The following is a 26012-nucleotide window of genomic DNA, read 5'->3' as shown; positions in this document are numbered from 1 at the left end:
ATATAAGCAGCGCCAGCCCCCAGCCTCCCCCGGGTCATTACCCTCACAATAGCTGGCTCAAAGGCTGCTGTTTCTTTCTGAATCAAGGGCATGGATGTGTAAAAAGCAGTGGCCCCAGTTTACTCAGAGGATGACTTGAATGTCACCACGCTCTCTGTTGCTCTGCTGCTTCCTCTCCTGAGTTTCCCCTCCTTTGCTCTGGTTTATTTCCTTGCTCTTGGGCCAAATGCCACCATTTCTTTTCTCTACTGCTTTTGGCTCGTCCTTCTCTTCTTCTTTGTTTCCTTCGCTTTCTTTCTCTCTCTTGTTTTGTTTCCCCTTACCTCTGTGGTTCACCCTGAATTTCCATGCTTTTCCTTTTTCCTGTGGCTGCTCCTTTCCCCGTCCTGGTATTTCCTCCTGTCTTTCATGGTCCATCTCCCAAACCCATGCTCCAGCTCACCCCCTGCCGCCTGGCTCCCTATCTCTTCCCTGCTCGGCCCAGCGCAGTGGACATGGGCTATTGATTACCCAAACATATTTCATGTAGCCCTTTAGTTAACATTCTGTGTATCTCTGTGATCAATGCCTGTTTGAAATGGGATTAATCTGCTTCTGTGCAGCAAGAATTAGGATGAACCCAGCCTTATTCATACCTCTTACTGTTCTAATGCATCCAATATGTGGCTGCCAAGATGTGGGCAGCTGCAATTAACAAATGCACGAAGCTAAGTTAATGAAATGACACGGATGCATTTATGCTTCTGCATTTTGCATCCAGGGCTATGTTGTGAAGGATTGCTTTTCATCTCCTTAGTTCTTTTGGCCTTTTTTCCCCCTGATTTGTGTTGTTTTTCCTCTCTCTCTCTCTCTCTCTCTTTTATTTGAAAAAGTTTTATTTTGCAGATTGCCTCTTCCCTCTGGGTGCCTGCTAAAAGGAAGTGGGGTGGGGTGGGGTGGGGAGGGGGCCACTCAGCAGGTCTGCACTGTGTGGAGTTGCTGAGTTCTCAGGATACCATCCTCCTCCTCTGCATCCCAGCCATGACACAGCTCATTTCTTACAGAGCCAACCCTTGAGGAAGGGAAAGAATGGGGAAAAAAAGAACTAACATGTTTCAAGAGCCCATCTCCAGCCTGTATCCTTACAGTCATCAAAAAATCGAGTTATTGATACCTGCACTTTAAGAAATGAGCACAGTTGAGAATGACACATACATTAACATGCCCACAGTTCCTCAGCTGAGGTTGGTGTAGCTAAGATTGTACCCAGAGGCTTGTGGCTGCGTGGATTGTCTCCCTGCCTCACTCAGCTGTCTCCCAGGGAGTTCTCAAGGTCCTCATCCATCCCCTGCCCTGTGAATGTTCCAGGCTTTTTCTCTGGTTCTATCTGCCCTTGTTCATTCTGTCTTTGCACACTCTATTTTTACCACATGATGTCTGGATCTTTTTTCCTAAATAAACCATTTGGCTTAAATTATCATTCCCATTTAATGAGAGGGCTTTGTTAGACTTGATGACTTACTTAGGAAATCACCAAAGTATATAAAATCTTTGTAATTTGAATAAATAGTCAAAAATCTAAGGGAAAAGAGTCATTCAGCTGTCTCTTGAATCCTTCCTTCACCCTGCCTTCTGGCTTGATGCTCCAGCACACACTCACATTCACGCATACCTCACACACCGTGCCCCACACACACACGCACCAGGCACAGCTCCTATGAACACACATACCACACCTGTGCACACAGATCACCACCTGTGCACATGTGTGCTGCACATATACATACCCCACAACACATACATACATACACACAGACCACATATACCACCATCACCACCCCCTGGATACATACATACTCACATCACACACCCACACAGAGTTCATTTTTGTGCCATAATATTGTAGATTCCACAGACCCCCTGTTTATGTTTCTGCCTGCAGCCTCCTCCCTCCAAACAATGCAGTAAGCAGCTTGGAGAGAACCCTTATTTCTTTCATTATGAAATTGCTGTAAAGCTGTGATTCACTTGGAGACAAAATGATTTCCTGCTGAGGCTTTATACGAGGTGATTAGCAGGGAGATAGGTAGGTAATAAGCTGACCTAATATACCCTGCTTTTTCCTTTGCTTTTTCCACCATCTCCAGCCCTCTGCTTCTTTTCTTTCTGGGCCTAATTGGGATGGCTTCTTTTTCCGGCTGCCCTAAGTGTGTGGTCACGTAGGAGACCATTAGCTGCATAAGGTCGGCCTCTGTCGAAAGGTAAAGAAAACAGTCTTTTCCCCAACGACCTTTTGAGATTTTCATCTATGAATGTCAGCTTTGTGCTCTCCCTTAATGAATTCTGGAGACATTTCTTTTAAGCTGTGGTATGGCCTCTCCTTCCAGAATGGGCTTGTGTTTGTGGGACTTGCCATTATTCCTGATTTTGATTCTGTGCCCCACGGGCCATGGCATGAATGGAACCTTCCCCCTCACCCCCTCTAAAGGTTGTACAGCTCTTCATAAGAATAGGACGTACTCGGTCCAGTCAGCCGCCTGGGACCCTGTGCTCTTTGTGGCATCCGTCTGGAAACGCACACCTGTTTATCAGCCATGATCCATCTTTCATCCACACCAGATCCAGTGACATCAGAGTAAAGATAGTTAATTATGGTGGCTACTGTTTACTGAAGTCACACCAAGGCAGTCTGCATGTAACTCAGTAACCCCAAGGCAAGTTGGGAATTGAGCCCATCTACAAGTTGGAAAAGTAAGTGTCTTGCTTTAAGCCATATAAACCCCGGGGACTTTTAGCCCTTGATCTGGGGCACCTTCCGCAAGGCCTATACCCCTGAAGTTGACATTTTCAGCCTGTATGTACCGCGGTGAATTTCATGTGTTTACTACTGTGATGAATAAAAATGGATATTTAAAAAATACCACTTAAACCTCCTATTGGTGTAAATTGCCATTTATCTGCTTTGTGAGGACTTGTAAATAAAAAATGAGAAGAACTTACATTTAAATATTTTAAGACACAAAGATATAGTCACCATCATTATGATGAATCTGTTTCTGCAGTTGTAAGACAGTTTCTTGCCTTATTCAGAAATCTTCTCTATAATACTTCTGATGTCAAACTTCTACTAAAATCCATCCTCATAAGGAGAGCTTACTACCTCTCTTAGCAGCCCATTCTACAGTTGGACATCTCTGGATATCAGATGGTTCTGTCTTATTAAGTGGAAGACCACATGAAATTGTCATTTCTTGTAGGTCAAAATGGTAAACTACAAGAAATCTTAGAAGTTTAGCCTCCAAGTTGAGCTCGAACTTGCTTCCTTGTCCTGTTCACCCATTTGCCTTAGTTCTTGCCTCAGAGAAGCACCACGCAAGGTTCTACCTTGAGCTTTTGGCCAAATGCATTTGAAGGCGCAGTTCAGCCTTGGTTTAGAATTCTCTCCTCTTATCTAGTTTTTCCTATTTTCTCCAATTGCTCCTGAGATCATGGTTCCTAGATTTTCTACCACCTTTTCACCTTCTAGAGGTACTGCTGTAGCTGTTAGAGTTCAAAGATCATATATTCATTCATTCCACAAATAATTCTTCAGTGTCCAGGACTCTTCCAGGGACTGAAGGGGGCTAAATAATATATTATAATGCCAGAGCATGGTAAGAGCTCTGGAGAAAGCTTAAGCAGGGCAGCAGGGCACAGAGAGTCCAGAGGAAAGAAGGAGTAGGATGGGGGGCTCATTTAATAGGGGAGTAAGGAAAGGTCTAAGACCTTGAATTGAACCTCAGGTAAATGTATTGCCCATTATGTGTTTGTTAAGTTACATAAAGTAATGTAAATATGTGTTCTTTTTGGTGATAGAGTTTCTCCCAAAATAGAATGACTGAATAAACATTTCTCTAATATCTATGATATATCTGTTAGATTGGAGATGGAACACCTCCCAGTGACCAGCCAAAACCATGCCTTAAGTATTCCTGAGGAAAAAAAAATAGTGCAACAAAATTATAGTCTAGTTTTCTGATATAATCAAACATATCAACATGCATCTGTCTTTTAAAATGGTTAGAGAATATTTCCTAAAAATTGAAATTGACATCCATGGGATGATGAAAAATTGGTACCCAGGTGACATTCCATGGCAGGCACAAATACATTTCTCCTGTAACACTGATTCCAACTAAGCACTTGTTAAATGACTTAATTACTACTTAAGTCAATATCACTTAAGTAAAATTCATTTCAGCTTTCTTCCCAGTATATAAAGTTGAACGTGTTTTTAAATAAAGACTGACCCATTTCCCACGATCAGTGGCAAGAGCCTCCGGTTTGGGTGTATATCTTCCTTTGCTAGGCTGGTTCTTTCTTCTCTCTCACTTCAGCTACTTGCTGACAGCAGCCATGCCTGAACATAGCTGAGCTAAAAAGTATTGCCAGGTGGCTTCCCAAGATTGCCTGCATGCCCCCTGCCAACCTGGGGGAGCCACTTCTTACCACTTCCCAGTGCCTCTGTCACTTCTATTGAAGTTGGTGTCCCCACAAGAGAAAGGAGCTGGACAGGCCTCTGCAAGCCTGAGGGGTCACCCGTTGGCAGTGGCTGTGGGCAGAGGGCATATCCCAGGACCCTGTGGGGTTTTCAGCATCGTGACACAGTGTTCCTCCTTCTTGCCCTTCAAAATTCCTCAGAGTAAAACACCCTCTCCTAGGGGGCCCTGCCACATGTTTGCCAAATCACACAAAGGTAACTTTTATTTCCCTCTCTCCTATTGAAGAGGCATGCTCATAGGCTGGAAGTTGTAATGGGAAGAACATCTTGGTTTGGAGGTTTTTACATGAGATGTAAACACAATGTGTCATGTGAGTGTGTTCTGGAGGCTGCTGCCCTATCAGCTCTTTTGGTGGACTCGGGAGGGTTTCTCCCCAAGGCTTTGGGTTGCACTGTCCACCTTCACTTTATTCTGAGCACAGCCGGGACACTGGCATGTCAATAGCAGGGATAGTAATACACACTTACTGAGTATTTACTGTGTGCCAGGCGCTGGTCTAAATTCTAAGCCTGCGCTGACTTACTTACCTCTTACTATTATTATCCCCTTCCAGGTGAAGAAACCCAATGCAGAGATGTCAAGTAATTGCCCACTGTCACCCAGCTGACTGCGGGGTGTATCACACTGCATGTACTTGGCAAGAGCAGCCCGCAGGTTTCTTTTCTTGCTGAGAACTATTGGAAAGATCTGCTTTCCTCTCAGTATCCCTCAAGATAGCTGCCATTCTAAAACCAGATACAATGGTCTTTTTTAAATAGAGTTTTAAAAAAATCAGTAGTAAAGCCACCAGTTACATAAATGATGTTATTATATTTTAGTATTTATAAGAGAACACAAAAAAGAAACAGGTATAAATCTGATTTTTTGTTTGTGTGAATTTTGTCTATCTGTACTTTCTCTCTGCTTTGCGATTGAGTTTAGCCAGGAGTTATTTATAACCACCCAATCTAATAATAAGGTTACATACAAAACTTATCAGGCTTCACATTTTCCTAAGCAACCATCACCCCCACATGATTCCCAGCTCTTCCCATACTAATCTGAGTGTTATCTGCTGTTGTTATCATCATAATTATCATTATTATTTTAATTCTTTTATGAATTGTCCTTGTAGGATCTTCTGAACACAACCTTGGACTTCCACAAACTGGGAAAGCTTGAATTTAGTGGCTTCAGAGGGAAAGCCCTGAGTCAGCAGATTCAGCAAATGTATGAGGAATTTCAAGAGATGTACAGGGTCTTCTCAGAATCTTCTTATGACTGCTTGGACCCCCAAAGCACGGTAGGGCTTGGAAGGGCCCACCTGCAAGCTTTTCTCTCTCAGATGCCTCCAGCCTGTAGAGTCTGGGTATTCCCTTGCATTTTTCCTGTGCATTTCCTTTGGCTCCGGAGTCCATGGTTTGATCAAGAGAGACTGCTCCTAATTATTCTTTGTGTTGGGAGAAAGGTCAGGGAGGGCCCTTCCAGCTCTTGACTATTCCAGGGCTTCAGGGATGCTGAGATGAGTATAGGGTGATCTCAGAGGCCCCGGCTGCAGGTTGCTCTGCCACTTTCAAAGCTTTAAGCTTCCAGCAGTGACTGCCACACAAAGGCGAGGCATCCCTGGGCAGAGTTTTATTTGTGGAGTGGGGAGGCATAAGTGATGCAGTCGTTTCTTATCTGTTTTTCTGATGTAACCCTGGCTCCCAAGAGAGTAGCCCTCAGGAAGGCCAGAGTTTTCCAGGATTGGGACACAAGAACCCACATCTTACCTGCAGCCCAGGGACTCTCAGACCTGTGAGTCCAAGTCCGAAGCAGAGACAAAGATGCGAAAGGGCCAGTACCGAGCAGCAGACGGAGCTCCCTGGGGAGGGGGAGGCTGGGTTACTGGAGAAGGAATTTTAAGAGCACGTGAGGGGAAGAAGGAGGAAACTGGAGGCTTGGAGCACCTTCAGACAGCTGGAGATTGTAGCTGGCCAAACCCCATAGTCACCACTTCCTAAAAATTCCATTAATCTAAAGAAGGAAGGAAAAAAAAAGGTGGACTACAAAGCAGAATATATTCCATGTGTTTCCTAACACTATGGTAAAACAAAACAAAACAAAATTCTAGGCATAGGGAAACATACTACAATGTTCATGTGGCTGGGCTAGGAAAGTAGGAAAATACTATGTTTTTAATTTTTCTTTGTCTTTTCATAAGACTATGCATTCCTGTTATAAAGCAACAATATCCAATAATAATCATTTCACAAATTAGAGGTTTGATTTAACAACGTTTCTCTGAAAATTGCTACATTCTAAGAAAGAGAACAGCCTTTAGGTTGCCAGATGAAATGCAATAATTGGGGCATGCTCATACTACAAACAGTATTCAGTGATCTGAAATTTAAATGTAGCTGTGTTCTGTATTTTTATTTGCTAACTTTGGCAACCTCAGGAACAATGGCTAGCTGCTGTCTCAACCAATTCAAATGCACTTAGAAGAAATGGTGTGTATTAGTTTAGTAACTTTGTTCCTCATGGCCAGATGAGTTTGTTTACGGATTTTGACTCAAGGGAGGAAGGAAAGTAGATGGTTAGGATGGAATAACCCTGTGGTTGGGGCTGTTGTGCTGAGGCAGCCCTCACAGCGGCACGAGCTGGGGCTGTGAGTGACAGAGAAGGGGCTTCAGGAGGGGACAGGTGACACAGAAAGGGAGGTGACAGGGTGCTGGCCTCACACTTGACTCCCTTTGTCCTTTTGTCTAGAGTATCTGGGGACAAAAATGCTGCAATCATAGGGTAACTGATGACCTATAGGGATAACAACTAAATCACACCAAGGCAAATTTTAGAAAATTAAAATAAATCCTTGGTATAACTTACTGAAATACAAAGGTTGATGGTAAAGAGCATAGTGGGATTGGCCTTTAGAAAATCATGTTTTCTTTATGTCCATATCCTGTCTCTTTAGGAATTTGAAAATGATGTGTCTGAATTTAACCAGAGAGTAAAAGATCTCGACCGAAGACTGGGGACTATCTTTATTCAGGCCTTCGATGACGCGCCCAGTTTGGAGCATGCCTTTAAGGTGTGTGTGGTCGCATGGACCCCGTGCCCGATTCTTCCCCTACCCTCATCTGAGGAGAGTAAGGATGCTCTTCCAACTGTTTTGTTCTTGGTATTAATTAATTAATATCAGATATTAATTGTCCCTGATAGTTCATTGTGGGTGTCCTGGGGCCAGGGAGTATGCAGAACTGGGTTTCTCAGGTTGATTACAAATGCATTTCTGTAAACATGATGAGGAAGAAAAATTTTTCAAAAGTTTCTTTTGGAACAGGCTCTTTGGGCCTTATCAGTAGGGTGCCCATTAGAAGTGAAGAAATCTAGTGGTCACTGTCCTGAAACTATGGCTGTGCAGGACAAGTGGCTACTTAATCACTGCTGTCAGGTTGGTTCAAGCTGGAACAAACCACTTGCCATGTTAATGCTTACAGAGTTCAAGTACAAGTAACTAGACTAAGAAGACCTGTGTCCTTGCCCTATGATGCCCAGATCAGATGGTACAAGCACATGGAGGGGAAGGCTTAGGACGATGAGCAGATAAACAGCTGCGTAACTGAGAATTCTGAGGCATGAGGCATGAAGATGTAGTAAAACACGATAAGTCTTCTATGGAATATGAGGAGACCTATTATGTAAAGCCTTAAGGATTAGAACCAGAACTAATCAGTGCAAGTTACAATGAGCAGATTCTGGCTCAATAGGGGAAAGAGATTTTTGTCAAAACTGCTCAGAGATGGAATAGACTTCCTTGAGAAATTAAGTTTCAAGTCATTGAAAATATCTCAAACATAGAGTGGATGAATGGAGGACAATTGAAGAACAAGCTTAAACTCAGTTTGGGTGACCCTATGCTCTTCTAGAATACTGGGGCCCCCAAATTGCCAGGTTCATTAGCCACTTAGGGTGTTGAGTGTGTGTGTATGTGTATGTGTCTCCTTTAATAAATACCTGCTACCTGCTGTTCCATAACTTGCATAGGAAGACTCTTGGGACTCCTCTCTCCAAGCATTTGTTAGTTCTTAGAAATTTGTCAGATGTTTGTTAGAATTGGTTCTCTCTGAAAGTTTTTCTTGCTCCCACTCTCAGACTTTAGCCTTCTAAATTCTCCTCAACATCCAGCCCACTTAGCATTTTTTTTTTCCATATCCATTTTCACCCTCCTCTATTTTATGTAGATCAGCTTAACCTTTCTGACATTTCTAGTTTTCTCTTTGTTTTATCCTTTATCCAGATTCTTACAACACAGGAGGGTCTGGTAGGTAATTCAACAGATAGGAGTCCTTCTTTAGAAGCAAAGGACAGGGGGGCAGACTATGAATACCCACCAATTAATGATTATTGATCCAGTTGCACAATAACAATTTCCTGACTCTCTTACTTTGGTAGGCATGTGAAAGGAAAGCCAGAGAATAAGATTTATACAACCACAGAAAGGTTGAATCTGTGACTTTCTCCTCTTCTTTCTCCGCCTCCTCTGCAGCTCATAGATATAGCAGGAAAGCTCCTTGAAAGACCACCAGTAGCACAGGATGTAGCTGATAAATACTTGGTGCTCATCCAAATGTTCAACAAAGACCTGGATGCAGTGAGAATAATCTACAGTCAGCATGTCCAGGAGGAGGCAGAATTTGGTAGGCTTGATGCCAGGGGGATGGGGTGTGGAAGGGGAGGTTCCATTCCTGGGAAGGGTACGCTTCACTCCTATTGTATTTATTAAATGTTCACTGTGTATCCATGACATTTCCAAGAAAAGTAAGCACAGCCTTCTTACCTGAAGTTCCAGACCCTCTTGGGTGATTTTAGAGTGCACTGAATTGCACATTTCCCTGTATCTGGGGCTGAGATTGGCAGGCTGACATCTTGATGGCTTCTAGTTCATTGAGACCTTAGCATAACGTATGAGTTGACCCTTGATCCATGTTGCCACATTGATTAATCTCCAACATACCTCAACCCACAACAGATTTGCACATGCCTGAGAAAAGTTGCTGATCCCTTCCAATGCCATAGCAACCATGCTTCTGGGGGGAGGAACCAGCAGGAGCCTGACAAAGGGTGGTCCCACGCCGAGATATGATGGCTCTATTTTTATTGCAGTTCTTAATCTTATCTGTTTGAAAGTTAAACACAAGATCAGTTCAGTTTTACAAATATTTCTTGGATCTTTGCTGTAAGCAGGACACACTTGTAGATGCTGTATGCAGAGACAGGCCATACTAAGGGATAGACTACTTAATACCAAAAGGTAGTCCTTCAAGGAACCCACCATCCCTGAACAGAGTTAACAATAACACATAGCAGAGTATAAGTAGTGCTCGATTTGAGTCCTAAAGAACCATAACAAAACAAGATGAACTGTGGCTGGAGGATTCAAGGGAGAATGTATTGAGGAGGTGGCAAGAGGCAGAGCCCTGAAAGAGGGCATGGGCAGCCCAGGCCTCTAAAGCAAAGACAGGGGAGAATGTGGAAGGTGCCCAGTCAGACCTGCTTATAGCCAAACAAGGCGTAAGGAGAGAGATCAGGGCAGCCCTGGAGTTTGCGCTAGGTTGTGAAATGCTCTGCGTACCATATTAAAGAACCCAGAATTCACTATTCAGGCAATGGGAAATCATCCAAGGTTTTTAAGTATTGGAGTAGCAGGACTACTCTGTCTATGAACAGGTTTCATAGTGTGGCTATTAAGAATGCTTCCAGTTAAGAAGCTATTCTCAGGAAATCTGTTGGCCTCGGCTTTATGTGGGATAACCCTCATGACTTCATCCAGTCAAATATGGAATTCAAAACCTAGGATACCTTCAGAGGCCCTATTAGTTTTCCATTCCTGCCTGGCATGTCATCTCAACCTAGTGTCTTAAAACCACACACATCATTTTTCTACAGCCCCGCTTGGTATGCCTTGGTTCTCCGCTCAGAGTATTACGAGGCTGGAATCAAGGTATCAGCCAGGCCGAGTTCTCATCTGAAGGCTCAGAGGGGACAAACCACTTCTGAGCCCATTCTTGCTGGTGGAATCCAGTTCCTTGTGACTGAAGGACTGAGGTCTCCATTTCCTTGTTGACTGCCAGCTGGGGGCCACTCAGCAACAGAAAGAGCTCCCATTCCTTACCAGCTGGCAAGGCTATGTAGCTGCCTCCATCTTCAAACCAGTAAAGGCACAGTAAATCATTCTCATACTTCAGATCCCTGACTTCCTCTTCTGCCACAGAAAACTCTCTGCTTTTAAGGGCTCAGCTGATTAAGACAGGCCTGCGAGGAGCCTCTGCCTTTTGCCATACAAGATAACATCTTCACAGGAGGGACCATCTCACTGTATTCAGAGCTGCTACCCACACTGCAGGAGGAGAGGATTATGCAAGGATGCGGTGTCATCCTAGAATTTTGCCTACCTTGGGGGCCAAGCAGAAAAATGGCAGTAATGGATCTGGGCTGAGCATGAGACATCAGAGTGGGGATGTCCAGGGTAAACTAAATGAAGGGGCCGCATTCAGCTTCACTTGCCGGTTGGAAGTGGCTGCTGATTGTTGCCAGATCTTCCAATTTTACAAGGGAAGCTGGAAACTGACTTTTTTTCAAAAAATGAAATCTTATAGTTGTTAAATCTGGGCCACTAATTATAAGCAAACAAACCTACTGTATGAATTAAAATAAGAATAACCAGGCAGGATCATGGGAAGATGTCAGCGTGAGTAGTTCAGAGGAAATCTCCTCCCCAAAACCTGTGGGCAGGTCCCCGCAACCAGCGCCCTGAGACAAAAGAAAAGCGAGTGCTTTCTGCAAGTCTTAAAAAGACGGGGACCCCATAGCTGGATGAAGTTGTCCTGGCAGCTGGGAATACTGGGGAAACTTAGGCACCCTAAATGGAGACAGTGCAGCTCTGAAGCCCCTCACAGAGCTAGGCAGCCTGCCAGTCATTCCTCCAACTGGCACAGACCCTGACTCACAGGCCCAGTAGCAGGAGAGTGGGAGTGCGCGCCGGGGGCAGAAGTGCTGGAAGGAACCAAGAGCAGATCCATGCACCACAGGAGAGGCACGTGCTAGCCTGCAGTGGCAGGACCGAACAGCCTGGGCACGGCTTGGGCCCACCGGTGGCAATGAAGCCAGAGCCCGGTAGAAGCCTGTGTGGAAAAGCCCTGCGCGCACCAGCAGCGGAGCCAGAGGGAGTAGGCATGCTCCCAGGAGCTGACCAGAGTCCCAGCCCAACACACAGCCACCTGGGCCAGACCCAATGGCTGCTGCTGCTACACAGCTGCCCGGCAGGGCCTCCGCTAGCATGGAGGAGCGCACCTGGCATGCCTGCCACTCCCTGCAGGGCTCCGCGCTGCTCTGATGGACACCCCGCCCACAGCAGCTTAGGAGATTAACCCGGTGGCTGCTCCAAGAGTGCAGGTAGCCGTCACAGGCAGCGGAGAAGGGCAAGGCATCCAGCAAGCAGGAAAGGACTTTCTTCTCCCAGCTGACACACCCGCAACCTGCCTACAGCCACTGCTATTACCGTGAAAAGGCAAAAAAATCTGGTCCAGTCCAAGATAGTTACACCTGATAAAGGATCTGCAGAGGCAGACCTAACCAGTCTCCCTGAAAAAGAATTCAAAATAAAAATCTAAACATGCTGACAGAGCTGCAGAGAAATATGCAAGAGCTAAGGGATGAAGTCTGAAGAGAGATTACAGATGTCTGGAGGGAGATTACAGAAGTGAAACAAACTCTGGAAGGATTTATAAGCAGAATGGATAAGATGCAAGAGGCCATTGACGGAATAGAAACCAGAGAACAGGAACGCATAGAAGCTGATGCAGAGAGATAAAAGGATCTCCAGGAATGAAACAATATTAAGAGAACTGTGTGACCAATCCAAAAGGAACAATATCCACATTATAGGGGTACCAGAGGAAGAAGAGAGAGAAAAAGAGATAGAAAGTGTCTTTGAAGAAATAATTGCTGAGAACTTCCCCAAACTGGGGGAGGAAATAGTTGCTCAGACTACGGAGGCACACAGAACTCCTGAGAGATGAGATCCAAAGAGGTCAACACCAAGACACATAATAATTAAAATGGCAAAGATCAAGGACAGGGACAGAGTATTAAAGGCAGCCAGAGAGAGTAAAAAGGTCACCTACAAAGGAAAACCCATCAGGCTATCATCAGACTTCTCAAGAGAAACCTTAGAGGCCAGAAGAGAATGGCATGATATATTTAATGCAATGAAACAGAAAGGCCTTGAACCAAGGATACTGTATCCAGCACGATTATCATTTAAATATGAAGGAGGGATTAAACAATTCCCAGACAAGCAAAAGTTGAGGGAATTTGCCACCCACAAACCACCTCTACAGGGTATCTTAGAGGGACTGCTCTAGATGGGAGCACTCCTAAAAAGAGCATAGAACAAAACACCCAACATATGAAGAATGGAGGAGGAGGAAAAAGAAGGGAAAGAAATAATCATCAGACTGTGTTTATAACAGCTCAATAAGCGAGTGAGGTCAGACAGTAAGGTAGTAAACAAGCTAACTTTGAACCTTTGGTAATCACAGATCTAAAGCCTGCAACGGCAATAAGTATATATCTTTTAATAATCACCTTAAATGTAAATGGACTGAATGCACCAATCAAAAGACACAGAGTAATAGAATGGATAAAAAAGCAAGACCCATCTATATGCTGCTTACAAGAGACTCACCTCAAACCCAAAGACATGCACAGATTAAAAGTCAAGGGTTGGAGAAAGATATTTCAAACAACAGAGAGAAAAAAGCAGGTGTTGCAATACTAGTATCAGACAAAATAGATTTCAAAATAAAGAAAGTAACAAGAGATAAAGAAGGACATTACATAATGATAAAGAGCTCAGTGCAACAAGTCCATATATAGATATGTATATAACCATTATAAACATATATGCACCCAATACAGGAGCACCAATATATGTGAAATAAATACTAACAGAATTAAAGGAGGAAATAGAATGCAATGGATTCATTTTGGGAGACTTTCACACACCACTCACCCCAAAGGACAGATCCATCAGACAGAAAATAAGTAAGGACACAGAGGCACTGAACAACATGCTAGAATAGATGGACCTAATAGACATCTATAGAACTCTACATCCAAAAGCAACAGGATACACATTCTTCTCAAGTGCACATGGAACATTCTCCAGAATAGACCACATACTGGGACACAAAAAGAGCCTCAGTAAATTCCAAAAGATTGAAATCCTACCAGCCAACTTTTCAGACCACAAAGGTATAAAACTAGAAATAAATTGTACAAAGAAAGCAAAAAGGCTCACAAACACATGGAGGCTTAACAACACGCTCCTAAATAATCAATGGATCAATGACCAAATTAAAATGGAGAATCAGCAATATATGGAAACAAATGACAACAACAACACTAAGCCCCAACTTCTGTGGGACGCAGTAAAAGCAGGCTTAAGAGGAAAGTCTATAGCAATTCAGGCATATTTAAAGAAGGAAGAACAATCCCAAATGAATGGTCTAATGTCACAATTACTGAAATTGGAAAAAGAAGAACAAATGAGGCCTAAGGTCAGCAGAAGGAGGGACATAATAAAGATCAGAGAAGAAATAAATAAAATTGGGAAGAATAAAACAATAGCAAAAATCAATGAAACCAAGAGCTGGTTCTTTGAGAAAATAACAAAATAGATAAGCCTCTAGCCAGACTTATTAAGAGGAAAAGAGAGTCAAAACACATCAACAGAATCAGAAATGAGAAAGGAAAAATCACGACGGACCCCACAGAAATACAAAGAATTACTAGAGAATACTATGAAAACCTATATGCTAACAAGCTGGAAAACCTAGGAGAAATGGACAACTTCTTAGAAAAATACAACCTTCCAAGATTGACCCAGAAAGAAACAAAATCTAAACAGACCAATTACCAGCAACGAAATTGAATTGGTAATCAAAAAACTACCAAAGAACAAAACCCTTGGGCCATATGGATTTACCTCGGAATTTTATCAGACATACAGAGAAGACATAACACCCATTCTCCTTAAAGTTTTCCAAAAAATAGAAGAGGAGGGAATACTCCCAAACTCATTCTATGAAGCCAACATCACCCTAATACCAAAACCAGGCAAAGACCCCACCAAAAAAGAAAACTGCAGACCAATATCCCTGATGAACATAGATGCAAAAATACTCAACAAAATATTAGCAAACCAAATTCAAAAATACATCAAGAGGATCACACACCATGACCAAGTGGGATTCATCCCAGGGATGCAAGGATGGTACAACATTCGAAAGTCCATCAACATCATCCACCACATCAACAAAAAGAAGGACAAAAACCACATGATCATCTCCATAGATGCTGAAAAAGCATTAGACAAAATTCAACATCCATTCATGATAAAACCTCTCAACAAAATGGGTATAGAGGGCAAGTATCTCAACATAATAAAGGCCACCTATGAAAAACCCACAGCTAACATCATGCTGAACAGCGAGAGGCTGAAAGCTTTTCCTCTGAGACTGGGAACAAGACAGGAATGCCCACTCTCTGCACTGTTATTCAACGTGGTACTGGAGGTCCTAGCCATGGCAATCAAACAAAACAAAGAAATACAAGGAATCCAGATTGGTAAAGAAGAAGTCAAACTGTCACTATTTGCAGATGATATTGTACATAAAAAACCCTAAAGACTCCACTGCAAAACTATTAGAACTAATATCGGAATTCAGCAAAGTTGCAGGATACAAAATTAACACACAGAAATCTGTAGCTTTCCTATACACTAACAATGAACTAATAGAAAGAGAAATCAGGAAAACGATTCCATTCACAATAGCATCAAAAAGAATAAAATACCTAGGAATAAACCTAATGAAGGAATTGAAAGACCTGTACCCTGAAAACTACAGGACACTCTTAAGAGAAATTAAAGAAGTCACTAACAAATGGAAACTCATCCCATGATCCTGGCTAGGAAGAATTAATATCATCAAAATGGCCATCCTGCCCAAAGCAATATACAGATTCAATGCAGTCCCTATCAAATTACCAACAGCATTCTTCAATGAACTGGAACAAATAGTTCAAAAATTCATATGGAACCGTTAAAGACCCGGAATAGCCAAGGCAATCCTGAGAAGGAAGAATAAAGTGGGGGGGATCTCGCTCCCCAACTTCAAGCTCTACTACAAAGCCACAGTAATCAAGACAATTTGGTACTGGCACAAGAACAGAGCCACAGACCAGTGGAACAGAATAGAGACTCTAGACATTAACCCAAACATATATGGCCAATTAATATTTGATAAAGGAGCCATGGACATACAATGGGGAAATGACAGTCTCTTCAACAGATGGTGCTGGCAAAACTGGACAACTACATGTAAGAGAATGAAACTGGATCACTGTCTAACCCCATACACAAAAGTAAACTCCATGTGGATTAAAGACCTGAATGTAAGTCATGAAACCATAAAACTCTTAGAAAAAAACATAGGCAAAAATCTCATGGACATAAACATGAGTGACTTCTTCATGAACTTATCTCCCCGGGCAAGGGAAACAAAGGCAAAAATGAACGAGTGGGACTATATCAAGCTAAAAAGCTTTTATACAACAAAGGACACCATCAATAGAACAAAAAGGTATCCTACAGTATGGGAGAACATATTCATAAAATGACATATCCGATAAAGGATTGACATCCAGAATATATAAAGAGCTCACATGCCTCAACAAACAAAAAGCAAATAATCCAATTAAAAAATGGGTAGAGGAGCTGAATGGACAGTTCTCTAAAGAAGAAATCCAGATCGCCAACAGGGACATGAAAAGATGCTCCACATCGCTAATCATCAGAGAAATGCAAATTAAATCCACAATGAGATATCACCTCACACCTGTAACGATCGCCATCATCGAAAAGACGAACAACAACAAATGTTGGCGAGGTTGTGGAGAAAGGGGAACACTCCTACACTGCTGGTGGGAATGTAAACTAGTTCAACCATTGTGGAAAGCAGTATAGAGGTTCCTCAGAATGCTCAAAATAGAAATACCATTTGACCCAGGAATTCCACTTCTAGGAATTTACCCTAAGAATGCAGCACTCCAGTTTGAAAAAGACAGATGCACCCCTATGTTTATCACTGCACTGTTTACAATATCCAAGATATGGAAGCAACCTAAATGTCCATCAGTAGATGAATGGATAAAGAAGATGTGGTACATATACACAATGGAATATTACACAGCCATAAGAAAAAAACAGATCCTACCATTCGCAACAACATGGATGGAGCTAGAGGGTATTGTGCTCAGTGAAATAAGCCAAGCAGAGAAGGACAAGTACCAAATGATTTCCCTCATATGTGGAGTCTAAGAACAAAGGAAAGCTGAAGGAACAAAACAGCAGCAGAATCACAGAACCCAAGAATGGGCTAATAGTTACCAAAGGGAAAGGGACTGGGGAGGATGGGTGGGAAGGGATGGATAAGGCGGGGAAAAAGAAAGAGGGCATTACGATCAGCATGTATAGTGCATGGGGGGCACGGGGAGGGCTGCGCAACACAGAGGAGACAAGTAGTGATTTTACAGCATCTTACTAAGCAGTGGACAGTGACTGTGAAGGGGTATGTGGGGAGACTTGGTGAAGGGGAGAACCTAGTAAACATAATGTTCTTTCTGTAATTGTAGATTAATGATACCAAAATAAAAAAAAAAAAAGAAGAACCAGGCTGTGCTAACTCTGGGCAAGTGCTTCACAGTCCACATGGCCTGTCTCACTTATAATCTTACTAGATTGTAATAGGAACCCTGAGGTTATTATTCCCATTTTATAGGTGAAAAGACTGAGCCCCAGAGAGATTAAGTTGTCTGTTTAAGGCAGCATTTCTCAAGCCTGACTGTGCAATTAGGATACTCTCAAGAGCTTTTATAAAAAATACAGGTGGGCTGGACACTGCCCCCACCACCCAGATCAATTAAATCTGAATGGCGAGGGCAGGGCACAGGTGACGCTGATGGGCAGCCAAGCTGAAAGTCACTGCTGTGAGGTCAGAAAACCAGTGGGTGGTAGAGCTGCCTGGGGACCTCTGTCCGCTGACCCTGTTCAGTGTTCTCCCCAAGGCCACACTTTCTTATTCCTTAGCAGAACATGGTGATCTTGCAGGAACACCCCATCTCTGTGTGAGCACAGGTGACCTTAGCATGTGGAGGTAGACGAGACCAAAAGCAGAGGCTGGAGGTGTTCCTGGGGCAGAGTGGGGCAGGCAGCTAAAGCCTCCCTTCAGTCTGGCTGTGCTGTATTCCCAGGGTTCTCCTCAGTGCACAAGAACATGCCCACTGTTGCCGGGGGTCTCCGCTGGGTGCAGGAACTGAGACAACGCATCCAGGGACCCTTCACCAACTTTGGATGCATCACACATCCGTGAGTATCTTATTCTCAAAGGCAGGTAGCTTTAGGCTTCTGCTGCTGCTCTGGATTTTGAGTGTTAGTAGAAATGCAACTCACTAAGACACAAAAATCATACTCATTTATTTTCATTTCCTGCAATTGCCCAGTGTCTAGTCCATTTGGGCTGCTGTAACAACATACCACAGACGGGGTGGCTTATAAGCATCAGCAGTATGTTTGCCACAGTCTGGAGGCGGGAAAGTCCAAGATCAAGGTGCCTGCAGATACAGCATCTGGTGAACGGCTTCCCGTTTCATGACGGCTGTCTCCTCACTCTGCTCACATGGCAGAGGGGCCTCTGTGAAGCCTCTTCTACAGGGCCACTAATCCCATTTGCAAGGGCTCCACTCTCATAACCTAAGTACCTTGCAAAGGCCCTGCTTCCAGACATCATCACCCTGGGGATCAAGCTTCAACACAGAACTTTTGGGGGGACATAAACATTTAGTCCACAGCAACCACATAGCTGTTGGCCAAACAGTAACAAGATTGATATATTGGACTAATTAGGGGGCCTCTTGGTGTTAAATGAAACTTAATGGACCACTGTCTGACCCTTTCTGCTCTGTGAGGTTCCTTTTCAGAGGAAAATGAGTCAGAATTTTCAAGCCCCCTGGAATTCCTCCTCACAGCTGCCTCTGACACAATGTCTCTTTGGAGGCTGCTGGAAAACAGTGAAGCCTAGTGTCAAGCATGGTGTAAGGACTTTATGTATGCATCAGAACCCCGTGGGTGCCTATAAAAATGCAGATTCCCAGGCTCACCCCTCGCCCACTGGATCCCAGTCCTGGGATGGGACCTGTGAGTCTGCTTCCTTGGCAAGCCTACCCAGGATTCTGACAACTGACGGAGTTGGAGACCTGTGACCTACCTCATAGCTGCATCTGGAAGTCAGGCTAGTGAGCGCCTCTCGACTTGCTCGAAGCGAGAGGGAACATTTTGCCATGTTCAAGATGCTTCCTCTGGAGGCCAGTCTTTCCCTGAGCCCTCTCTCTAAAGGCTCAGTCTCATCTAGAGCACCCACTTTGGCAAACACAACAGCAACAAAGGAAGTGGAGGCATTGGAGTTACGGGCATTTTGATGCTAGGAAGGGCTTTAGAGACCCAAGGGCCAAGACCAAATGCTTTCAGGGGCCTGGAAGACAGTGCAAGACAGCCAGGAAGGAGCCCTGAGGGATATGCCATCCAGCCTGGCGAGCAGAAGAGCAGAATCAGTGTGAGCAATCTCCAGACTGTTGGAGAGAAGCTAAAAATCTGGATATGTATGTGAAATGCTCTACTTCAAAATTCTCAAGTATTCTACATTTTTTCAGACTCCACACAGATCACACAATCATGCTCCTGGGGCAGGTCTGAAGTGTCATGGGGTAGGAGGGTGGCAACCATCTGCAGCATCTGCTCTGATCTGAGTGAGAGCTTTGTTTTGTGGATGAAGAAACTGAGAGAAGCAGAAATGAGGTGACAAACCTAAATTCACAAAGAAAGGCAAGAAAAGAACTGGAACAAGAGCCTGGGACTCAGGGCTGCTAGCCCAGAGCTCTTCCTAGGGGCCCCTACCATGGGAAGCTTGGCGGCAGGGAGAAGATGTGAGTGGGTGGGGAGGAGTGGGTCTGCTTCTAGGAAAGTAGACAGCAGTAGCTGCCTGTGGTCTAGTTCTCTTGAAGCAGACTCCAACGTGTGTGTGCAGGAATTCAGAGATGCTCTTGGGAACAGCATCTGGGGGTTAGGGGAAGGGATTGGGCAGAGGGAGAAGTGAGCTGTGGTACAGTTGCAACAAGGCCTCAGCCCATTTTATGGGGAACTCTGGCCCTCTGGCATTGCCGGGCCTCCTACTCCCACATCAGCTTGTTGCTTGTTGTCAGCTGTCCGGGGAGGGGCCCAACTTGGGGCAACATGGCTTTTTCTGGCTGAGACTGTTCCCAAAGAGGGAGGCAACCATATTTCCTCTCAGCTGCCTTTTCCTGGGAGGGGCCCTGAATGGCACCCCACCATGTCCCCTACAATTCCCATGGATATGCCATTGGTTTTAAAAATGAATTCACATTTGTCTTGCACTCTCTCTATATAAATTGGTTAATTAAAGTGTTTTAGATGCCTCACCATGAAGTACAGTCTACATACAGGCAGTCAGTCCTCATTCCTATGACCTCTTGGGCCTTCTGGCCAATGCCACAGACCCCCCGTGTGAGAAGCCCCTCTCTCCTCTAGCCTCTTTCTGTTCCAGATACAAAACTGAAATCTTGGATCATGAACCTTGCAGAAATCCCACAGCTTGAGAGGGGAGCCCACCTCCTGGTCTGAAGCCCTTTGTACTTTTTACTGCCTGGCAGCCGCATCTGCCCAGTCACCATGTAAGGGAACTAAGCACCTGGAAAAAATGGCCAGGAAATCCAGGGCTCTCTCTGCAGGCATGAGGGCTTACACTGAAAGTTCAGGAGATCTTGTGAAGACACCCTGTATTGGTTTATAGAGCAAATGGATTTTAAAGAATCTTTGCAATAAGCTGCACCATTTTGCTAACAGAACAAACAAGACCAGAACCTCCAAGACACTTAGTGTGAAGGTTTCTGAAAATGATGGATATTTCACCAATTCTCCCAGGAGCTGGACTCTCCTGGGAACATACCGTGTTGCAAAGGAGTGTCAAAACTGGGGGAACAAGTGTGGGTAACAGTGCCTAGAGCCAGACTCTGCTCACATTCCTCTGTGGTCCTCACCATCCCTGTGGAATCTGAGTGTGTCTGTTCACGTGAATATGTGTACATGTGCATGTGTGTGTCTGCATGTATGTGCATCATGTGTGCCCAAGTTTGGGGGCATAAGAAGAAGAGGGAACCTCCTAGGAACATGTCAATGAGTAATTAGTAGCACGGTTTCTCATTGCCTGTCCTAGAGGGATGTCAGAGAGAGAGAAATGTATGTGTACACATACGCATGCTCACACACATACATACATGTATATAACAATGCTTATACATATGTGTTTGTATGGATAAACATTGTTATATACGTATATGCATATTATAAAACATTGTTATACACACATATGAAACACTTTTATATACATATACGCATGTATAATGTTATGTCACATAGTTTTGTTATGTTATAATGTATAATTATATATCGTTTTTTTTCCCTAAATATAAAATACAACAGCACCTAGAATTTTTCTTCCATGTCTCAATTTCCCTTTCATTCATAATTTTGAAGGACTTCATTTCCCTGTGCATGACTGGCTGGCTGGGGTGAGGGGTGGGTGGAAGGTTCTGCCATCGCTGTCATCCTTGGGGCTGCTTGTGTTTCAGAACGTGCAGATGCCCCCTAGTGGCCCACAGAGGATGTTCAGGAAGAAGAATGAAGGCTCATTTTAAGGGCATTTGGAAACCAGCTCAAGAAACTGTTCTTTATAGGCTGCAATTTGTTATTCAGACCATTATTTGGACTTCTTCTAATGGGGTGCCATTTTTTTCTCTGTTGTACGGATAGTTGCATGGAATCAGCTGAAGGAAAGTGCACGATACAAAAATATGAAGCCATGCTCTCCTTGCTGGAAAAGTAAGCACTTCTGGGATTGTCTTGTTCTGCAAATTGCACAGGCCCTGTGATGCTTTTTGCAGTCCCGAGTTGGTTCAGATCCTCATTGGCTGTGAAATGTCACCCGTGTTTTAAGTTATAAAACCCAATATCTGTGAGTACAGTGCTTCTGGCTTGCAGACACAGGGCCTCTGGGGAATGCAGCTCTATTCTAGAAACAGACACTTGTCCAGTGTAGTTTTGTTGGGAGCATGAACTTGGAAATCTAGAAAAAGTAGGGTGCTCTTCCCGGCACTCTGAAATCAGTGTGATGGGAAATCACAGCAGCTGCTCACTAAGCAGAAAGCAACAGTTTGTGCTGCACAGAGAGAAAATACGTTTTAAAAATATTTATTGTATCCTTCTATGGAGAAAGCATAAGAATGAAAATTTTGCAGGGGTTCATAGTTGTTCCTGCTTTAACGCTGCGGTAAGTCTTTTGGGGGCCCAGGGTCTGGTGCCCACACTGCCCACAGTTGCCAAATCTCTCAGTGATCATGTAACCACATCTCCTGGCTGAAAAGCCCTCAGGAGGGCCTCCTCCCATCCCTTTACCAACACATGCAAAGCAAAGCCTTTTGTAATGTGGCCCTTACCTCCCTCTCCAGCCTTGACCCTTAGCCCCTCTGGCCTCAGGTGTTCTTAGCATACACTCTGATGTTTTAGCTGTTTTTTACCTCCAGATTTTGGCCATGCTGTTGTTTCTGCCAGGAACACTCTTCTGCCGCCCAGCCACTACTCATCCTTACACTCAGCCAGGCATCGCTTCGGCCCCTCTTCCACAAAACCTGCCTGGCAATTTCCCTGTCACCCCCACCCCTGCCATTAGGTGCCTAACAGCCCCGTGCAGCTCTCTAGGCCTGCACTTGCTACACTCCGTTTCCCACGGCCCCTGCCACTAGCAGCCTTTACCACCTGGTGGGGCACTCCTGGTGGCTCGGTCCCCTTGCCCAGTGCAGGGCAGGTGTGCAGTCAGCCTGTGGAGACTGGACTATGAGTGTCTGTGAGCTGCCTGCAGATTAGTGTGAGAGCAGATCTTACCCAGTTACTTCTTCCCACATTGGCTGAGACTAATCACAACCTTTATCCCCTACAAAGACCTCATGGAGCCTCTCTTTCTGCTCACCTCTGATGAGCACCATTAGAAATGAGGGGTTACCTGCAGGAGCTACCATGCCTGGCTGAGTCAATGACTTTGACTTAAGAATGTATCCAGGTATTTTACTAATAGTATCTTCAGTTCATGGTTTTATATGTATGTGTGTGTGTATATATATGAATGTACATATGTATATATACATGCACACAGATAGGTATGTTGTATATATGTTAATATATCTCTCTGTATAGATATATATGTTCATATATCTTTAGTAAATCATTGCTTGGTGTTGCGGGGGGAGGTGCTTATCAAGTGGCTGTTGTCTCTGATCCGCACAGATATGAGACAAGTCTTTATGATGACTGGTGTCAGACGGTATCAGAGAAGTCACAGTACAATCTTTCCCAGCCACTTCTGCAACGTGACCCAGAGACGAAGCAGATCACTGTCAACTTTAACCCACAGGTAAGTCAGGCAGCAGTAATTTCCTTTTGTGTTCTTGAAGAGTTTTGCTTAACTCTGCTGATTTCAAAGGCAAATGGCTTTTTATTAGAGCATATAAAAGCTGCTCAAAAGAATTTGCACCCCTGATTTCCTTTTCAGGATGAATTCTCCAGTGTTGTGTTTTCTTAAGTTGTCCAATATTCATATTTTTCTCCAGGGTTAGCGGATATATTTGCTTTGATTTTGCACAACAGAAAATATTGCAAAATAGTCTTTAAATTTTCATATGAGAACAGCTTTATTATGAACTTGACTTCCCATATGAAGTTAGGGAAGTACACATAAGATTAACTCATCAAGAAGTTTCAATATCATATTTTAGGTATACTCTACCTGAAATTCCGGAAGGTATTTAAACAGGTTACAGACATTGCTACCCCTCTTGGGACAGATAGAAAAACAGCATTACAGACCAGTTAGTACCAAACAGTCGATTAGGCCTACCTTGAATGCACACTCTGTGTGAAGGCACTGACTAGAGGCTGGAGGGCCGACCAAATGTAACACTGGTTCCTGTTCTCAGGGAGTCCTCAGCTAGTTGGGAGCTAGAATCTCAACATGCACAAATCTATCTTTATTAGATACCATAAGGTGAACCTCAAAGGAGTAGCTTTGGAAATAAGAATCCAAAATAAGATTTTAGCGATTCTCAACCAAGGCAGTTTTGTCCCCCTGGAGGCATTTTTGGTTGTAAACTATGGGGTGAGTGCCAGTAGCACAGAGTAAGTAGATAGTGGGGATGCTGCTGGCTCTTTACCTTGCACCACAAAGAGTTTTTGTCTGCAAACGTTAGTAGTGCCACGGTTGGGAAGCCTTGGTCTAGATGATCCACGGTGGAAGACTGTGTGGATTACAGCTGCCATGGGCAACTTAATGCTGGAAAAAGCTACAGCCAAAAGTTAGCCCACATCAGGAAGTACATCATTCAGCCAAAGAAAAGTATTGGCCACCCCGAGCTAAAAGCAGCCACCTTCCTCTGTCCTGATGGCAAGCTCTCTGGGAATACAGTGTAGAGAGAGGTGAAAGCTAAGCCAATACGCATTTCTTCAAGTCACCTCCAGCCTGTGGAACTAAATATAAATATGTATGTATGTAATATCTCACCATTGTTTTAATTTGCATTTATTTGACCTCTGGTAAAGTACAAGTGTTCATTAGCTGTTCATGATTTTCCCATGAATTGCTTGTTCATGTCCTCTGCCTACTTTTGAGTGGAAAAGGCCTCTTTTCCTGTACATTTGTTAGAATATTTGATAAGTATTTTGTCAGATATTAAGAAATCTGTTGCAAATACTTTTACCAGTTGAAGTGTGCCATTTTGTTATGTGTATATTTTATGCCTCTAAATTTTATCTTGTATTTTGTGGTTCTGAATGGCCTTCTCTACCTCAATATTATATAACTACCCCACGTTTTCTTTTAATATTTGTTTTCATTTTTTTGCATCTAGATTTTTATTATCTGTCTTGAGCTTTATTCAAAATCAACTAGAGGCTGAGATCATTGTTACTGCCGAGTAGTTAGCCTTTGTCTAAACCTTGAGTAGAGTTGGCTAGGCAGTAATGAAGAGCTGGCCCTGGCCCCCTGGAAGGAGAGTCAGGAGCCCAGGGCTCTTACACAGAGTGGGGAGTGGGGAGCAGTGATGGGTCGGAGGACTTAACAGCTTTTTGTTTTGTCATCCATACCTATGCACATCAGAGGTGCCAGGATGACAGATAATGAGAAATGGAGCCTGGAAACCCTTCCATAAACCTGTTTTTTCACTTGGCCACATCTGCTTGGCTTCTCACTTCTGCACTTGCCACTAAAGTCAGCATCCCACAGAAGTTCAGAAAAGCCTGGGTGACTTCCATTTTCTGACCTCCTCATATATTAAAACGCACAGACATGACAGCCAGGGGTTACTGACAGGAAGGGATATTTCAAATGATTCTTTTCCATGGTTAATATTGTACAGTGGGCATCTCCCCTCAGTTCTGTCCATGTCTGTCACTATGTGTTTGACCTCATTTGGAGAGGATACTGTTTGTCCCAGTTTGAGTCTTTTCATGCACATGGGTGGCCCAGACCAGATGAACCTTGTCCTTCAGACCACCAGCTCTTGATGGGAACTGGTTCAGCCAGGACGAGCTCCTCCTTCTGCCTGACAGTTTCCTTTTCCAAAACTAGGTTTAAGGAACATGTAGGAACAGGAGTTCAGAGGGGACCCAGAGGGTATTTGCATCCCTGGGTTTTTCTTGTCCTTGAATGACATTGCCGATACTCACTGCCATGGAACTACAGCCACTTACATCAGTTCTTTCTCCAGCTCATTTCAGTGCTGAAAGAAATGAGTTATCTCGAACCCAGGCAGATGAAGCACATCCCCGAGATGGCAGCAGCCATGTTCTCTTCCAGGGAATTCTATCGGCAGCTTGTGGCTAACTTGGAGCTAATGGCCAATTGGTACAACAAGGTTTTGAAAAGTCTGCTAGAGGTAGAATTTCCATTAGTGGAGAAAGAGCTGCAAAATATTGATCTCTGCCTGAAAGCTGCAGAGGAGACTCTCAACTGGCAAATGGAAGGTAACGGCACCACCTGGAGTCTGGGGAAAACATGGGGAGTCAAGATCCTAACAAGCTGGTAGATCCTCAGATGATACCCTGGTGATCTGGTTTGTATTTGAAACAGAAGTCTATCCCCTCAGATGTATATCCAAAGTGGAGAAGACAAGGGAGATTGGTGTTCCTTCTTCCTTCTCTTTGGAAATGATTAGTAGGCTTAGAACATTTTACTGCCAGGCACCTGGGGAGGCTGCACGATTGCTTGAGAGAGGCTCCATCTCTCACAG

At 43.9% G+C, this 26012-nt stretch overlaps 1 protein-coding gene across 16 annotated transcripts in view; it reads left to right on the top strand.

Moving 5' to 3' along the window:
- The window catches only part of DNAH9 (dynein axonemal heavy chain 9), a 352680-nt gene that overhangs the window by 19281 nt on the left and 307387 nt on the right, over window positions 1–26012 (top strand). For 8 of the 16 annotated variants that reach the window (XR_008997155.1, XM_057500840.1, XM_057500839.1 and 5 more), the window contains 7 exons: window positions 5635–5802; window positions 7456–7572; window positions 9031–9181; window positions 17859–17973; window positions 21490–21558; window positions 23017–23143; window positions 25491–25746. Coding sequence is in view for 15 of the 16 variants with exons in the window: in XM_057500840.1 (XP_057356823.1) it covers window positions 5635–5802; window positions 7456–7572; window positions 9031–9181; window positions 17859–17973; window positions 21490–21558; window positions 23017–23143; window positions 25491–25746 (1003 nt within the window). In the remaining variant the exon portion in view is untranslated. Of the gene's footprint in view, window positions 1–5634; window positions 5803–7455; window positions 7573–9030; window positions 9182–10571; window positions 10708–17858; window positions 17974–19988; window positions 20352–21489; window positions 22007–23016; window positions 23144–25490; window positions 25747–26012 lie in introns of those variants that run through there. The other 8 variants (XM_057500838.1, XM_057500837.1, XM_057500842.1 and 5 more) reach the window with 8 other exon arrangements.

The sequence above is a fragment of the Manis pentadactyla genome, chromosome 4 (genome assembly GCF_030020395.1).
Source record: "Manis pentadactyla isolate mManPen7 chromosome 4, mManPen7.hap1, whole genome shotgun sequence".
NCBI classification, from domain to species: Eukaryota; Metazoa; Chordata; class Mammalia; order Pholidota; family Manidae; genus Manis; species Manis pentadactyla.
Note: the sequence above shows the minus strand (reverse complement) of the source record. Positions and strands in the feature narration are given on the sequence as shown.